Raw genomic sequence first — 19,190 nt, 5'->3', positions numbered from 1 at the left:
TCCTGGATATTTTCTTTCCTCTTTTTCGGAACCGCGATAACCGTGACTTCGTTCTCATTTAGACGACGAATTAAGATAAAAGAGGCGCAAAGTCGGTGGCGGTACTTTCGCCAGCAAGTAGTTGAGAAAGTGTAGCCACGACCGTCGAATGCAGTAGCGGAGTAAAGGGAAGAGAAGTTTCTCTGAAAGGTAAAGGTTCGAGGTAGACGTTGCCTGCCTCCCCCTAACGAGATTAATTTGTTTTATATGCGACCGCGCCACCACCACTCTCTAGCAACATGAAAGGAACTCCTGACAGATTGCAAAAGACGTTTCGTCCTCTGCTTCTCACCGTTATCGGTTCTTTTTTCTTCAAAAAAATATATCTTTCGGATTTAACCGTAATTTCGTCATACTTATCGATTTTCTCGCATCAAAGATTTTACGATCTCAAAATGAATTTCCGTCTTGTCTTTTATTTTTTCTTTCTTTTATGGTATATTTATTAATATTTTTTTTATTTTTTGAATCAAAACTACGAGATGAATCAACGAGAAATCGATATATTCGTCGATCGATATATTTTATTCTTTCTTCGTTCGATAGAGAAGTATAGATAAAACGAACAGCACATTGTCGGATACCTTGAGAAAAATCATTCTTCCAGAATAAATCGGGAGGAACGGCGAACTCGTTGAAATGCACGGCGTTGGAAGCATCAAAGGGAAAAGGTAGGAGGTACGGAGCAATTCCGTCTGGAGCGCGTTTACGGTGCATCTCCCTTTTCTCCTTTCCTATCGGTACGGCTATTATTTTTCATCGTGTTGGTGACTACGGTGTAGGATAACGGAGAGAAAAAGAAAGGTCGAGGTAGCTTCGAAACGACGAGTAAAGCGAAAAAGATGGATCGGGAGATGGAACGTCGAACGAGGATAGTAGTATGGGATGGAAGAAGGAAGATTGTAAGAGAAAGATATGAAGGAAGAATGGTAGAGAATGGAGAGGAAAGAAAAAAGAAGAAAAGAAAAGATAGGAAGAGAAGTTGGAGAAGAAGAAGGAGGAAGAGGAAGTAGAGTGGGTAGGAGTCCGTAGAGTCGTTCGTGTTTTATCTTCGACTGAGTCCGCCGAAGTTGGGGTGAAAAAAAGGGGGTAAAGGGTTAGAGAATCGAAGAGCGGTAAACTTGGAAGGGTTGGGTCGACTGGCTGGCTGGCTGGCTGGCTGGCTGGCTGGCTGGCTGGCTGGCTGGCTGGCTGGCTGGCTGGATGGCTGGCTGGCTGGCTGGATGGCTGGATGGCTGGATGGCTGGCTGGCTGGCATTGATCTGCACTGCTCTCAGCCACCCCGTGTGTCGACTTTTCTTAGTAGAATCTCCACCTCCGCCATATCTATACCTCTTTTCCCTCTACCTTCGCAACTCACTCTCGTCTCTTCTTTATTCCATACCTTCTCTTTACTTCTGCTGGTCTTTTTACCTTAGAACTTTTACTATCACAGCTTCCTCGGTAGCGTGTATCATCGAAGAGAGTAGTTGTACCAAGACCAGTAACATCGGCTCCGAACCAACAGTAGAGAACTGGCAACAGCACCGACTACGTCACCACCGTCCCAGCTAGTCAGCCAGCCAGTCAACCAGTCAGACAGTCAGCCAGTCTGCCGGCCACCTCTTTCCGATTTTCTATCGCTCTTTTCATCATATACCCTCTTTTCTCAACGCGCTACTTTTTTCTTTCTTCACGCTTGGCCTGCACACAGAAACGACCCCGAGAATTTTCTCAAGGGCGTCTCTCTTTTATCCTTCTTTCTCTTGCCTCCTTCACTTTTTCTTTCCCTCTGCTTTCGTATTTCGGTTTTCTCTTTTACTTGCAAATATCGCACAAAAATGGGTAGACCATACCCTTACGAACCCTTTTGCTCTTTCAATCTTCTTTTTATATTTTTTACTTGTATTTTTCGTTGTTGATATCTTTGTAACTCTCAATGTAATGAGATTTTATTATTACTGATTTTTTCGACTACTAAGATACTCTCTGACTTCGAAGATCTTCAATATCGTAATAAGAGTTACTTTAGGGGTTTATCTTTCTTTAATATAAACGAAATCGGCTGTATGAACGAACGCAAAAGTCGTTGCCCCGAATCTTTCGTAATAGCTTAACGATTCGAAAATTTTTGTTTCTTTTTTTCGCTTTTACTTTTAGATCGATAGTTAATAGAAATATGTTAGTAGAAGGATTAGTTGAAAGTGCGTATGTGAAATGAAGGAAGGAGAGGTTCGATGCTCGTAAAGTGCTAATACAAGGTCTTCCGTTGTTGACCTTTCATGCTTTAAAAAGCACGGAAGTTGAATTAACGTTGCACAAAAAATATTTATCGTATCAAAACTAATTAGTATGTAGAAAAATACGATAAGACTTTATTAGTTTTAACGAGAATCTAGAACGTAATTACAGGAAGTGTTAGCAAAGTTGGAGGAGTAGTTTACTCGTTACTTTTTGTAGTATCATCGGATAGAATCGAAGAAAATCTTCTTAAATCGATCGTGAAGATTAAGTGGCATTTTTTTCGTTACTCCCTTCCTCTTTCTTCTTTCGTCTACTTACCTTTCTTCGCAATTCGGTTATCTCGAGTAGCTTAAGTGGAGTCTCTCAATAAGAATTTGCCGTAGTCTCGTTGAACCGTAGATTCCAATAACTCTGATGCGGTAGGGTCAAGTGAACGAGGTTCGGAAGAAGTGGCGATTATTAAAGGTCGACCTACGAGATGCTGAGTAAGGATGAGAGGGCGTTCACTAATCCCTCGCTATTACGTTACACCAACGGCGATTTATCGAACGTGAACCGAGCCGAGGTCAGGAGCGCGAGTTCGTTTCGAGATAATGGCTCGTCCCGACGATAGATCCTCTTCAACAAGGATGAGATAAATTAGGACGCAAAGGGAGTTTAAACTAATTTATATACGCCTTTCGTCCTTTTTCTTTCTTTTTTTTACTTTTTTTACTTTTTTCTTTTCCTCTCTCTCTTTCACTTTTTTATTTTTTTGATTATTCCAATCTATCAAACTATTTATTCTTTTTTTTTGTTCGTTATCAAACCTTTCGAAAATGGTCGAACAAATAAAATCGATATACGTACAATAAATATAAAAATAAAAAAAATAAAAGGAAAAATGGATAAACAACGATGGGGAGAGATCGCTTATTTGAAAAATATTTCCAGGAAGGTTGAATTTGAACGTCAAAGTGGCTCTTCCAAAGCTGTTCACCGATCGATTCTTGTTTGTACGCACACGCGTGTTCATGCATATCCATGGCGCTTATTCGCACACCCGTGCACGTTTCTATATTATGATTTGCAATCGGACGGCAGACAACATATTCGAGCTTTCCCCATTGTGCGTTTCCGATGCGTCGATTACTTCGAGTACTTTCGAGTGTGCAGATTGTTGAAAGCTGACCATAAATCCGGTAATTGTCGACAATACTTGCTCGAAATACCTTCTCACTACTCCGACCAATTTGTTCGCCAGTTTGAGCCTTGACATGGTGCCTGCTTGCCTCTTGCCTATGTTATACGCGAAATGGTAAGCCGTAAACTACTATAATATCAGGAAGTACCGGTAGCTATGGAAAACTACTCACCATAGGAAATCCAATGATCATATCGTGTCGATTGAATTTGCAAACCCTCGAACGAGCCGCGAAGCGTTTACAGCACACGTGACTATTCGAAAGGACGACCCTGATTTCGAGTATTTTTTGTTTCCCTTTTCTTTTTCACTCTCTTTTTCGTTTACCGATGCACTTTTTTTCCTACTGCGGGTTTTTCACACCAATAAAAAAGTAATAGTACGCGGTTTGCAAACGAAATATCGACAAGTTTGTGAAATCGTTTTATTCAATAGAATTGATTTTGGTACTTCAAAGAAATGTAATATTTGTTTTTTCTTTTTTGTAAAAAGAAAATTCGTAATATTCGTTTCATGATATGTGTGTATATGTTAACATTACTTTGTGAAATCTGTTAATTCATGAACTGACTAGCTTACTCCTGAAATTATTATACTGATCTGTTTGAATATAAAAGAAATCAGAATTACATACTTTAACTAACAATAAGTAATATATGAATTTACAACATATGGGTAATTGAGGTATGAGATTGAAATTTGATGCTAATTGTAAGAATAAGAAAAATATTCTTCGCTTTCATTTCAATATCTACTTACATTGTACCGGTGTAAATTTGGAGATATAAGATATGTGTTTTTTCGTTTAAGGCCTTCCAACTGAAGGTTATCTAATCTCTAGATAGAGTTTCGCCATTGATTTATGGGATTACATTACATTTCCTTCGGAAACTATAAAAAAAAAATATATATATAAATGTAGGGATAATTTATTTAGGGTGAGAGGTGCAAGGTGAACATACACCCAGTTTAATCCTACTAATAAGATTTATTTAAAACAGGTATTAGAAAAAGTACAATATTAGGTTCACAATCTTACGGTTACAACTTAGATGAGCGACTGAATTCTTACGACTGTTACAACTGATATCTAACTACGGCTACGACTGCTACTGTTCTACTTCTACGACTGAGACTACTTTCCTTCTACCACCAAGACTGCTGCTTTCTTATTTCTTTCAATATCTTTTATATCAGAAATCACCTACACCCCTCTTTGAGAGGGAAGAAGCTTACAAATCTTACTGACCAATAGCATAAGGATCCACCCCATAGTCCACCGACAGGTACAGCCTATGGTTTTCGGTAGTGGGAACTATGCATACAGAAACTTAATCTAGCACATCGGAATGTTACCCTTTTTATGGCATCGCATATGTTTACACAGGTATCTGAAATTCTTCAAAAGGTCCCGACACTGCACACATGGTTTTTATTACACCAATATCCTAATAATCCTTAAGGTTCGTTTATTGTTTTATGGCCTACCTGATCTTTTCTTTTAGTCTGAATAGAGTTTTCCTTTTCAATAAAATAAGATCCACAGAAAGGACTGAATACTAGTTTTTGTCTACCTCTGCTACACTTAAAACTCTCTTACATATATATGAATAATACAATAAGTTTTCATAAAACCGTTCTTATCTCTTTTATTCTTTTATTCTTTAAAAACAGATTTTTTGTTAATCGTGCTGTTCTATCAGCTTTGCATATACCTACTCTTAAACTATTCGCCTCTTGGAAATTCATATATATTTCGTTATTTCTTAAAATTATTAGTTTTAGTTTTTTTTATTGCACACCCGCACACTTAAAGTTCCAGTTTTCACCTGTTTCACCTGTGGTCGTGTCATCGCCTTCCTGGACCGCTTCATCGCCCATCCCAGGCCCACCAGGCGCGAAGATAAGAAACAAAAAAGCCTAAATAAGAGAATTTCTTTCTAATATTTTATTACTATTGACATAGTATCGATATATCGGCATTGTTGTATAGTGTAGTATAGCAACGCGGGTCGGTCTCCGCTGGCCTTTTTTTTTTAGTAGTTTATTTCCCCCACCCCCAAAGTTCACCTGTGGTTTTCATCGCCCCCCTGGACCGCTTCATCGCCCATCAGGAGGCGATATCGCCTATTTTGGGAACCACTAGTATATAGTCCAGTCAAAATAGCCCTGAAATCGGGTTTTTGAGCTATACGGCTGAAAAAATATAGAAATTATCAGAAAAATGTGTACAATACTGTGGGCAAAGTAAAAAAGTTCTCAACCACCGGGAAAGGGGTGAAAAAAATTAAAAACTACCCCAAAATACGATTTTCGGATTATATGTTGAAAATATCAAAAAAAGTTTCAAATATAAGTTGTAGAGCATAAAATTTTAGGCCTATTTATATCAGACAATTTTTCCCCTAAAACGCACCCTTTCACCCCTACGACGGTTCAAAGTACTCAAAAAATGAAAATTCAATAAAAAATATAAAAATTGGACTTTTAAAAAATTTTTTTTTTTAATTATCTTTAAAAAACTACAAAGAACAATCGTAGGGAAACAAAAATTTTTTTTTTCATCCCTTCTATTAAAAATCAAGGGGTGAAAACGGTTTTTGCTCGATATTTCGCTTAAAACGGGTTATTTAAAAAAAATTTCTTTTTCATATGAATTTTTAATTTATTTTTTAAATTTTGGTGTTGAATTTATATTTATAAATATTTACCTGTAGGAAATATCCCAATTTAAAGACAGGTAATTACTCCCTTAGTCCTACGCCTTTGTAGAAAGAAACAGAAAATGAAGCTATCCTGCTCTTACTCATTGTGACGTAGTTCGCCATGGCACGCATGCGCAAACTCCTAACTTCTATGCGTGCAAGAGAGATAGACAACCTATTGTTAGCTTCGTCTAAATGTAAACAGTATAACGCGATGAAACCCTTTTTCTTAAATATACCTATTCTCTTTTTCTTCTATATTCTCTATAGCACGAGAGTCTCGCGCGCATCTGTGACAGCATGATAGATTTTTGAAAATATCTCAAAAAGTAAGCGAGATAAAGCGATTTTTTATTAATTATGTTTTGTAAACAATTTTATTTGCTACAAAAAAGGTCCAGTACTAAAATATTTTATCTCCCTTACTTTTCGAGATATATTTAAAAAATATGATTACTCTCTTACCTGATACTTTTTATTAAGTTTCACCACTGACAAGGACAGCGCAAGGTCTTGCCCTCTCGGATTTTTACAAATTTTACATTTCTACAAATTAACTGAAATATATAATTTAACGCTAACAAATATATTTATTAGTTAGTTAGGTAGTAGACTAAAAGAAACAGTAATATCGGTTTCTACCTTCGAAGGAGTTTGTATACGCATACTATGTAAACGCGTAATGAAAGAGAAAGAAAAAGAAAAAAAAGCGAAGATTACCTCGATGTCAGATCTTTTCCTATGCGTGTTTCAAATTTTATTACACGCTTGAGCCTCGAGTTTTAAGTGTCCCGGTAAATTTGTTCTAGTAGAAAAAGGGCTGGCATCCAGCTCGTGTATATCTTGTCACGTTTTCTAACGACGTTGCTTCACGTGTAAACGGACCTTCGGCAAACACCAACGACAAACAGCCTCGCCACGACGCGGCACGAAACTCTTCTTTACTCTCGAAAGTATAATCATACGCTTATGTGAGTACTTATTATCTATAATGAAAGTAAAGTAACTAATTTTAGCGTTGGCTCGTTGCTAGCTATAAATAAAAAACGAGATTGGTAATCGATTTTTCATTCATTTGTAATTTTTCTCCTCGAAGTTAGTTTATTTGATTATAATTTGTAAGTATAAAAAATAGATTTTTTCGATCGAAAAATTCTAGTTATAATTAGAACAACGTTCGTGCCAGCGGAAGTCGAAGGAATGAAGGAAAAAGAAAGGGATCGTTTCGGATTAATCTCAATATTCAAAGAAGACGAACACGTGGCATGACTAGAGAATTCGAGACGATAGTCTTCCCACGCGTATATCTTAACCCTTATCCTAAACCGAGCATACGTTCGTACGCTCGGTTTCTTTTTTTTTCTCTTATTCAACCCTTTCGTTCTCCCTTCGGTACTCGAAGGATCCCTCGCGTCCCTTGAGCATTCCATAAAATCTACATACGAAAAGGAAGAGTGCTTTCCCATGTCCCTATCTCGCAGATACCAGCCGAGCTATCCATCCGAAGAAATCTAATCTCTTCAGCGTCGAGAACGAAAATTCCACGAGAGCCTTAGGTATTTAATATATATTCAAATTCTGAAGGATTTTTCTCTTAAGTAAATATATACATATCTGCAGTAAGTTTCCCTTAAAATTGTACATCGTATTTTTTCTTATAATTGTACATAAAAATTACATATCTATTAATATACTTCGAATATTAAAAAATTTCAATCTGATATTTTATTAGATAAAAATTTTCAATTCGGAATCACCATTGAGTTGGGACGTTACAATAAATGCATTTTAGTTTAAACAATCGTAAATATTAGTAAAGTACATTAAAGTATTTCATATACCTTAAATGATAGTTAATTAATTAAAGGAAATGTATATTGCAGTCTAAAACCACGGAATATAAATTCAATGTACTGTCTTCTTTAAAATCCACCGTTAGACTATTTTAGACATTATTTTTTATGAAAATCAATCATAATTCTTATTTATATGAATTTCAGAAAAATAAATTCTATTTATTATAAATATAATTATCTTTATGTAGATGTATGTCCCCGAAAAATTATACAAACAACAGTCAAAAAAAGAATTTTAAATGACTTTTATAGAAGACAACGAGACAGTCTAATGGCGGATTTCGAAGACGATAATACGTCCAACTTACATTCTGTGCTTTTAGACTACAATATATATTTTATTTAATTAATTAACAATCATTTAAAGTATATGACATATACTAATTTATTATACTTTAATAATATTTACGACTGGTTAAACTAATATACATTTATTTTAATGTCCCTATTCAATGGTGATATTGAATTGATAATTTTCATCTAATAAAATATTATATCGAAATTGTTTAATATTTGAAGTATATTAATAGATATGTAATTTTTAAGCAAATGTATTTTTTATTATTTTAACTTTAATGGGTATTGGATTGATTTTGATACTAATAAAGCTATTAAATAACAGTAAAAACAAGGATGATCAACCTATTGTTAAACATGAAAAAATCGGGTTCCCTGTATTATACCAACATTTACAATTTTAAATAAGGGTATTTTTTATACATTATTTTCGTAATAGCTAATTCATTTTTTATAAATAATACTTTCAAGTTAAACTGATTAAATATCTAATTATCATATATTAATGTACTAATATGTACATTTTCTTCATCATAAATATACTATATCAATAAGTAAAACTCAAGTAAGCCTAACGGTGTATGAGTTTAAGAAATACTAACTGTATATTGATAATTAATTTTGGAAGATTTTGAAGAGTTGGCTTGTTATAATTATTACATCATGTTTATATGTTATTTAACAAAAAAAGAATAATTAAATTTATTCTACAGAAATTTCACGTATGATCTCCATAGCACGTTGTTCGAAAAATGTTCATCGACCTGTATCTCTACCTGAGATTCGTAAAATATTTCCAAGGGGCAAAGAGTAATTAAGTATAACAGAGAACCGTATCGAATATAGTAAGAAAAAAAGGGTCGATTAACATTTGGAGAGGTAACGAAGGAAGGAAAAAAATGGAAGACAAATGTAGGATCGATCCATACGCGTACTAACTAAGCGCGACATCTGCATGCAGATGCATCGTTGGTGTTCTCACGTTACTCAAGTGGCGACCGATTGGACGAACGACTTTTCGAATAAATTATCAGCACAAGAATCGAAACTCTCAGAAACATTTATAAACACCCTGTCTGTTGTGTACATGGACACACCGTAGATAATGGTTCTACCTGGTTCTTCAACCCTTTTTGCTTTCTTCTTTCGTTTCCACTCCTTTCTTATTCCAACAGCCGGCTGCACGATACGACAAGCTATTTACTTCCTTCGTATTACGCCATTATTTCCTTTAGTCAGTTTTAAGGGTATCGACCTGCGTCATCCTTCGAATGGAGTAATTCGATATGTTCCTGCTTACATTAAAATCAAAGGCAGCTACTTTTCTCGTACACAATGTCAACAAAAATCGAAAGTAAGACTTTCGACTTAAGGTACTTTAACTTAAAAATTAAGTCTCAATTCGATCGTACGATCAGTTGTAACGTAATATGGATAATAAGTATTTATAAAACAATACATACGAGCCGTTTATTCACCATATCGATTAATTCCACAAAACATAAGAGAAAAAAATTATTCAAGTTATATACAGTGTCGTATTATTTAAAAATTCATAACAAATTATCTTATTTATTGGTAATTCAGTATAAAAAGTTAAATATCAATCGAACGCTTTTGTATTAAAATTGAAAAAATATTATAAGACTCGAGTTAATTTGTAGACTTATTGTTACGGCCGAAATTCCTCAACTAAGAGTCCTCTGACAATTTGTTTATGCTATGAAGTGGAGAATGAAGGGTTAGGTTAAGGTGTAAAATAAAACACGTGATTGAGCCAACCAAAGAAACAATGCCTTTTTTATTGGCTCGTCAGGGAAAAGCCTTGCGGCATAAAAACCCTGAATGATACTTGATTATACAATAAGAATGCACCACGTGGTGTTACCACGTGGGAAAATACCGTTGATGTGAAATATATATATATTGGAAAGATCTCACCTCTCGCACTCCTCAAGTATAGCGATCACAACTTTAAGGATTGTGATGTTGAATGGGCTCTGTACGATCCAAAAGGATCATACGGTAATTAGCAGTATTCAAAATTCGCGCGCATCCACCTCCATCGATTAAAGGTCTCGATCGATACTCATGGTGAGCATCGATCAACTACTAGTAACTACCGAAGCGCCCCTCTAGTCACCCCCACCTCTCGCCACCCCACTTCCTACACCCAGTCCGTACGCTCTGCGGGAGCAGTATAAAAGGACATTCTTTTAGTCCATTATAGAAGGCCTGTGAATACATATCGAAATCAAAGGAGTTAAGTTAAGTTAGTTAAGGAACGTAAGCGAAGCGAGCGAGAGGTGAGATCTTTCCATTGTATACATTTTATATCGACGATATTTTCCCGCGTGGTAATACCACGTGGTGGACTCTCATTTTTATAATTAAACAACATCCAGGGTTTTTATGCCGCAAGGCTTTTCCCTGACGAGCCAATAAAAAAGGCATTGTTTCTTTGTTTGGCTCAACCACGTGTTTTATTTTACACCTTAATCTAATCCTTCATTCTCCACTTCATAGCATATAAGTAATGATCAGAGGAATTTTCATTGAAGAATCTTTTGGTCAAAACATTTTGGTGCCTCCTGTGAGGTGCGAGTTCCCGACTTCTTATTTACGAAGCAGTGAATAGACTATCACCACGCCGAGCAAACCGATTAGAGAACAACGAAGTCGAGAAAGTCCGCCATCTTGCGAACATCTTCGTCGCCCAGCTCAACCATCATCACGAAAGATCTAGAAACGAGATAAGTAGTTTCAATTATCCGTGTGTGCGCTTATGCGTACACACCTTTGTTCATTAACATATATTTCAAGTGAAACTGCGCCTTCGAATCCAGTAGAAGTTTGCAATTTCTAATATCATTATTCATTTATTCATCATTTGTAAGAAATTTCATATTAAGCTTTGAATCGATATATGAATAACTTAATTATTAATATCAACGGTAGAAACGTATAGATTCATGAAATAGTTATTTCGTAATCACGCGGAAATCGCTTTATCCTTGTACAAATAACGATAACATTTCGGCGGCCCCACCGTCACGCCGCATTCCTTTATCTGAACGGTCGACTATAAATCGAAGACGCCGTGACGTGTAGAGGGTTTCTCCATAGTAAAAATAAAACTAGACTAAATTTTCTTTGCGACTTGCCTTTCTTTATTGAACATTTATCAACGGCTACGTACAGACTAGTAACTACTTCCTGTTAGCGTGATTCCCTAGTCTTCTAGTAACTTTAGAGGGCGCGATCTTCGGTCGTACCGCCATAGTCGTGTAGAGGGTTTCTCTATAGTAAAGATAATATTAGACTGAATTTGTTTTATGTTCTTTATTGTTAGGATGCGACTTGCTTTCCTTTGTTGTACACTTCTCGACGGCTACGCACAGACTGTACTCGTCTGGTGACCACACTTGCTAGCGTGGTTCCCTAGCCTTCTAGTAACTTAGATGGCGCGACCATCGGTCGTACCGCTACATTACTCCCTTCGGAGCATTTTTCTTATTACATAAAATGCGAAACTTAAAATTATAGATATTTACAAATATATAAAAATATATAAAGATATATAAAAATATTGCATTATCTCTATCCTAACCTAATAAGTTTTAATTGGTACATACGAATCGGTATTGCAATCTTTTTCGACAAACGCTGGTTTTAGTCTTTCTATAGATACATTTATATGTTTTCCTTTATAGTTAATTTTGAAAATATTATCTGTAAGTCTTTGTATAATTTCGTATGGACCTTCGTAAGGCGCTTCTAATGGTTTTTTTACAGCGTCGACCCTTAAAAATATGTGCGTACATGTATATAACCTATCCTGAATAAAATGTTTCTTTTTGGTATGGTGTGCTGTGGGTATCGGTCTGATTTGCCTTATATGTTGTCTTAATTTTTCTAGGAATATGTGTGGATCTTGTAATAGCTCTTCGCTGAGGAAAAATTCTCCTGGTAGTCTGATGTTTTCACCATATACCAATTCCGCAGCTGAAGCTTTTATATCTTCTTTTAGACTTGTGCGTAGACCAAGGAGCACTGTTGGTAATATTCCTACCCAGTCTTTTTCTTCGTGGCACATTATTGCTGCTTTAAGTGATCTATGCCATCTTTCTATCATTCCATTTGATGCAGGGTGATATGCTGTTGTTCTAATTCTTTTCGCTCCGACTAATTTGGTTAATGCTTCAAATAGTTGACTTTCAAATTGTGTTCCTTGATCAGTTGTAATTGTAATAGCAGAACCAAATCTCGAAATCCACTGCGAATAGAATGTTGTTGCCACTGTATCTGCTGAGGTATCTGGCATTGGAATTGCTTCTGGCCATCGAGTAAACCTATCGATCATAGTTAGGCAGTATCTCATATTTTTAATCGTTGGTAATGGACCTATTATGTCTATGTGCACATGTTCGAAACGTCCTTGTGGTACTTCTATTTTCGAAGGTACCTGTTTGTTATGACGGCTTATTTTGCACTTTTGGCATGCTAAACATGTACTTGACCATTCTGCAATATCTTTGTTCATCTTTGGCCACATGAAGCTTTTTCCTATAAGGTGTTTTGTTACTCTGCCGCTGGGATGTGACAAATTGTGTACGTTCTTAAAAATCTGCCTCCGTAAAGAGACCGGAACGTATGGTCTTATGCTTTTTCCTACTATGTCGCCATATATGTATTTATCAGAGCTATCGAGGAAAATCTTTTGCAGGTTCCATTTTTCTTCTGCTAAAATATTCTTTAGTTCGTCATCCTCTTGTTGCTTTGCCATTAGCTCTTCTGTTGATACTAGGACTGGCATGTCTATGGTTTCCAGTCTTGACATAGCGTCAGCTGCCACATTGTCCTTTCCAGCAACGTAAACAATTTTGGAAGTAAATTGTCCTACGTAATCCAACTGTCTGGCTTGTCTTGGGCTTGCTTTGTCAGTATTTTGCTTAAAAGCGTATGACAGTGGTTTATGGTCAGTCTCTATTATTAATTCTCTTCCTTCGACAAAATACCTAAAAAACTTTAAACTTTTATAAATAGCTAACAATTCCCTATCATACACACTATATCTAATTTGCGCTTTTTCTAGTTTCCTTGAGAAATATCCTAGTGGTTCCCATTTGTTATCACAGAATTGTTCTAACACTGCTCCTATTGCGTTATCGGAAGCATCAGTCTTTAATTTTAATATCGCTTTTTCTTTTGGGTATGCCAATAATGTTGCTGTGGCAATTGCTTCTTTGGCTTTTTTGAACGCTTCTTCCGCTGCTTGATTCCATTCTATCAGTCTTTTGTCGTGCTTCTTGGCACCTACCATATATTTGTTAAGTGGATCAAGCCATTCTGCAGCCTTTGGTAAGAACCTCCTATAAAAATTCACTACCCCAAGGAAACGTCGCATATCTGAAACAGTCTTTGGTTTTGTATAGTTTTGTATAGCGTGGACTCGCTCATCCAACGGCGCTATACCCTTATTATCTATCTTATAACCTAAGTAGTTTACGCTATTTTGAAAAAAATTGCACTTTGAAATGTTTATTGTTAGTCCATATTGCCTAAGTCTATTGAATATTGCACGCAGATGTTTTTCATGGGATTCCTTATTTTTAGACGCTACAATTATGTCATCTATGTAACAGGCACAAAAATCTAATTTGCTTAATACTATGTTCATAAACCTTTGGAACGTTTGCGCCGCGTTACATAAACCGAAAGGCATCACTGTGTATTCGTACAGACCAAAAGGTGTGATTACCGCTGTTTTTTCTATGTCTTCCTCAGCCAACGGAATTTGGTGATATGCTCTAGACAAGTCTATTGTAGAAAATATGTTACAGTCACGAAATTGTTGCGTGACGTCGTGTACATGTGGAATGGGGTACCTGTCTGGTACCGTAACGCTATTTAGTCGCCTATAATCTCCACATGGTCTCCATTCGCCGTTTTTCTTTGGTACCATATGCAGAGGGCTCGCCCATTGACTCTTGGACGGGCGACAGATTCCTTCGTTGACTAGTTGCTGAAATTCGGCTTGTGCGATTCGCAGTTTTTCCGGATTTAGCCTTCTTGCTCTCTCTGCTATTGGAGGACCTTTTGTGATTATATGATGTTTCACCGTGTGGCTGATGGGTTTCCTTGAAGTTGGTTTCGTTAAATCTGCGTACTCCCTAAAAAGTTCTAAATACGGACTATTACAGTTAATGGTCAAAATGGTTGGAACGTCAATATTTACTAATTCTGCTTTCCTAGAAAGCAATGTATTGCCGTCCAACAATTTTTTGTTTCTTAAATCAGGTAATAAATTATAAAAATGCAAGAAATCGGCGCCTATTATTGCTTTAGAAACATTCGCTATAATGAATCTCCATGAAAAATCTCGACGGAATCCAAGATTTAAGTTTAAAAGTTTTTTTCCGAATGTGTCTATTTCTGCACCATTTGCCGCGTATAACTTACACGTATTGTCTTTGGTTTCACTTATCGAAGTACGTGGAATCACTGAGACGTCTGCACCAGTGTCTATCAGAAAACATGCTCCTGTTCTCCTATCATTTACCATGAGGCGCAGGTTTCTCGTCGCGTCGTCAACTGCCTCTATTTGAGACGCTTGCATTAGTTTTCCGAAGGCTTTCTTTTATCCGGGCCTGTCCACTTGCACGGGGGTCTGCACTTCCACGATTGTTCCGCGAATTTCCAGTGGTAATAACATAGGCCGTCATTGTTTCGGTGTTTGCTTGATGATCGGCTTCTACTTCGGGATCTTCCGCGGAAACTTCGGTACCTTCTTCTGCCGCGCATCAATTTTTCCATCTTCTCTGTTAGTTGATCGATTCTCCGATTGATTTCTGCTACGTCGCGATTGGTTGTTGTTTGAGCGGTACTTCTTATTGGCGCTGCTTCAGTAATGGCGGCCGTTTCCGGCAGACGCTCTCTCTCGAGGATCTTGTCACCCATTTCCGCTAACCTTGCGGGTGACGTATTTTCGTCTGCAATGGCCAGGATCTCTTGTGCCCTGGTTGGCATCCTTTGCATCCATAATGTTAGGAGCATTTTCTCGCTAACACTATCTCCTGCTAAGCGTTTCATTTCTCTCCAAAGATCGGAGGGTTTTTTGTCTCCTAATTCCACTCCCATTAACAATCGCCTTAGCCGTTGTTCGTCGGATTTAGTTAGTCTCTGTACTAAGGCTTCTTTTAGATGTGTGTACGTACATTGCTCGGAGGGGGCTGCTAGGATGTCGTATACCTCTCTTATCAGCGTGGTATCCAAACTTCTTACCACCGCTGACACTTTTACGGCATCCGATTTAACGTTGTACGCCGCGAATTCCTTTTCCAACATCACGAACCATAAATTTGGTTCCTCTTTCCAAAAGGATGGAAGATTTACATTTCTAAACTCACTGGCGTTGACTTCCTTTGTGTCGGTATCGGCACGGGCCACGTTGGCTTCGCTGGTTGATTGTGCCATTGTTCTTCTTTTTATTATTTTTTTTATTTTAGTTTTTGTATTATTTTTTTTATTTTTTTACGCGGACGTTCCCGGGTTTCGGCACCAATTTACTGTAGAGGGTTTCTCTATAGTAAAGATAATATTAGACTGAATTTGTTTTATGTTCTTTATTGTTAGGATGCGACTTGCTTTCCTTTGTTGTACACTTCTCGACGGCTACGCACAGACTGTACTCGTCTGGTGACCACACTTGCTAGCGTGGTTCCCTAGCCTTCTAGTAACTTAGATGGCGCGACCATCGGTCGTACCGCTACAGTCGTCTCGCCGGTCACTCCATCTATCGGCATACAGCTAGCGACGATCGCATACCCCCTCCATTGGGCTACCACTGACAATAAACGGACATCCCCTCTAACGATTTACGGCAGCAGGACCGTACTCGCGTGATCAAGAACCCAACGCACGGCCATATACTCGTGCAAAGGAAATTTTTTATAATATCATAAATTCATTTGAGTAGATTTCGAAGAGTAGAATAGTTAATAACGGTTCGTGATGGCATCGCAAAAACAGCTCGGACAGCTCGAACAAAAACGGCTAGTTTTAGAATTGGGTTTAACACACGTCGAAAATCTAATCCATGAAGGAAATCTAAGTAAGCAGGAAATAAGAAGGCGTTACGAACGACTTGCTCAGCCAGTAGAGAAATACGAAACCTTGTATGAAAAGTGCGTTACTGCTATCAACGAAGCAGGAGGAGTCGATAGTTTAACCCCAATCATAGAGAGATATTTCGCGATCGGAGACAAACTTCATTCAAACGATACCGCCACAGTTAACAACCCGAATAACGCTGACGAAAGCAACGATATCACGAAAACCCGCGATCAACAAATACCATTACGGCGTATTGAGATCCCGCAATTCGACGGGAATATAGGGAAATTGATCCCATTTAAATCTAGCTTTTTAACCCTCGTAGACACGCGTCGTAGTGATATATCGGATTTAGAAAAACACGTATACCTTCGCGACTCCCTTCGCGGCGAAGCCCTTTAAACGATCGAACATTATCAATTAACTGGGGAAAAATATAAGGACGCGTGGGGAGCTTTACTGAAGGTGTTCGATGTACCACGGATACTATTAGCTCGGGTAATCGACGCGTTAATCGACATACCCCGACCGAAGGCCGGATCAGCAAAGGACGTAACTGCATTCTTGAACGAACTGCGTTCTCACATCTCCACACTCGAGACATTTAATGTAAGTTCGGTGGTCTGGCCAGTACGCCTCGCTGAACGCGCGTTACCCCCCGAAATGCTACAAGAATGGAATAAACAGATAGATTCCGACGAATATCCGACTATCGAGCAATTCTTTAATTTTTTAACCCGATATGCGCGCGCGTGTGCTCCGCTGGAGACGTCATCAACATCCGCGAACCTCGAGCCCCACGCGAAACGTGGATATCCCGAGAAGATGAATTTACGACCACGAAAACGACAGGACACACGTCCGACACGCACATTTTTTACTCGTACCATGATGAAGTGTATTCTTTGTAGACGAGCTGACCACCCTTTATATTGCTGCCCTCGATACAATAATATGACGAAACAAAATAGAATGACAGTGGTCAAACGTCATAGATTATGTCAGAATTGCTTACGGACGCATCGAGGTCCATGGAACGCTTCCCATTGCCAAATCTGTAAACGACCCCATCATACATCACGACATAGGAATACTAGCCAACGGAAGGCCGCGATACAGAAGACCACGACCTCCGCGAAGCAGGAGACCGCGTCAACATCCCAAACTGAACCCACCCTCACGTGACTCACTCCGATCTTTAATAGCAACGCGCGCGGTGTACCGAATCAACTCCAAAATGAGCGCGATGTGCCGCGTAAGAAGGAAAGGCGGAACTTTCAGACTATGTCGGGCGCTATTAGATACGTGTGCCGCCGCACACTTCATCACCGAGAAAGTCGCGAGAGACCTACGTTTGCCGATCAAACCATATTCGATCCCTATTCACGCTATCAACGACACCACAACTCAAACGACGGGCGTTATCGAGATAAACATTCGATCACTAGATAACGAATATAGTCGAAACCTTTCACTACTCATCGTTCCAAAGATAGCCGATCAGGTACCCAGCGAAATCTTTCCGCGAGAACTCATCAAAATCTCGTCCGATCGAAAACTTGCAGATCCCCAGTTCCATTTACCGCGACCGGTCGATGTCTTGATAGGTTCTGGAGTAACACTAGCGCTCATGACAATAGGACAAGTTTCTTTATCACCAGGACGTGGCGATCTGATACTCCAGAAAACACGATTAGGTTGGGTAGTCGCCGGGGGAATCGAATCTAACGATCATAAGAGAAATCAAACGTTTTTTACGACAACCGAATTGAAGGAACAATTAGAAAAATTTTGGTTATTGGAGGAAGCGAATATAACGCGATCGGAGTCGGAAAACGAAATAGACTGCGAAAATCATTACGTCTAAAACACCAAGCGCGATGAATCAGGGCGATATATTGTGCGTTTACCTTTTCGCGAAGAAGGAGACCGCGTCGACATCGTAAATGAACCCACCCCTATGCGACTAACACCGAGTCTCATGTCAATTCGCACGGTGTACTGAATCAATTTCTCCTGAGTATCATGTATCGTGTAAGAAAGGGAGACGGAACTCTCAGACAACGTCGGGCGGTATTAGATACACGTGCCACCGCACACTTCATTACTGAGAATTTCGCGAAAGAGTCACGCTTACTGATCAAATCATATTCGAGTTCCATGCACGCTATCAACTATACCAGAACTCGATCGAAAGACGTTATCGAGATAACCATTCGATCATTAGACGATAAATATAGGCGGAACTTTTCGCTACTCATCGTTCCTAAGATAACGCGATCGAATTCAGTAAACAAAATAGAAGGCAAAGTCATTATGTCTAAGTTGCGAAACACTATGAATCGTAAAGATATATCGTGCGTGTTCCCTTCGGCGAAGAAAGCCACGATTACAGTCACCTACGCGGTATAGTCAGTTCCGTAATCTCCGGAAGAAATTACACGCGAATATCGAACTCCGGAAGGAGTATGAACAGATTACACATAAATACATCGATTTAGGATATATGTCGATCGTCAAAAACGAACCTATAGGAAGTTGCTATCTTCCCCACCACGCGGTTATCAAATCAGCTAGCACGACAACAAAGGTACGGGTCGTATTCGACGCCTCCGCGAAAAATGATAAGAGACTTTCTCTCAACGACACCTTATTAGTCGGACCCACAATCCAAGACACGTTAGTAGAGCACTTGTTACGATTCCGGACATATCGGTACGTATTAACAGCGGATATTGAGAAAATGTATCGGCAAATATGGATTCATCCAGA

At 38.4% G+C, this 19,190-nt stretch overlaps 2 protein-coding genes across 8 annotated transcripts in view; both read left to right on the top strand.

Moving 5' to 3' along the window:
* The window catches only part of MESR6 (misexpression suppressor of ras 6), a 436,905-nt gene that overhangs the window by 36,333 nt on the left and 381,382 nt on the right, over positions 1–19,190 (top strand). For 4 of the 6 annotated variants that reach the window (XM_089177493.1, XM_089177492.1, XM_089177491.1 and 1 more), the window contains one exon: positions 3,196–3,559. In XM_089177493.1, coding sequence (XP_089033619.1) covers positions 3,519–3,559 — 41 coding nt within the window. In that variant the 5' untranslated portion in view covers positions 3,196–3,518. Of the gene's footprint in view, positions 1–238; positions 711–3,195; positions 3,560–7,007; positions 7,122–19,190 lie in introns of those variants that run through there. The other 2 variants (XM_089177494.1, XM_089177496.1) reach the window with 2 other exon arrangements.
* The window catches only part of LOC107072771 (misexpression suppressor of ras 6), a 217,544-nt gene that overhangs the window by 155,582 nt on the left and 42,772 nt on the right, over positions 1–19,190 (top strand). The gene's annotated exons all lie outside the window — the stretch shown is intronic.

The sequence above is a fragment of the Polistes dominula genome, unplaced genomic scaffold (genome assembly GCF_049000335.1).
Source record: "Polistes dominula isolate Pdom_NZ unplaced genomic scaffold, Pdom_raw_medaka contig_24, whole genome shotgun sequence".
NCBI classification, from domain to species: Eukaryota; Metazoa; Arthropoda; class Insecta; order Hymenoptera; family Vespidae; genus Polistes; species Polistes dominula.
Note: the sequence above shows the minus strand (reverse complement) of the source record. Positions and strands in the feature narration are given on the sequence as shown.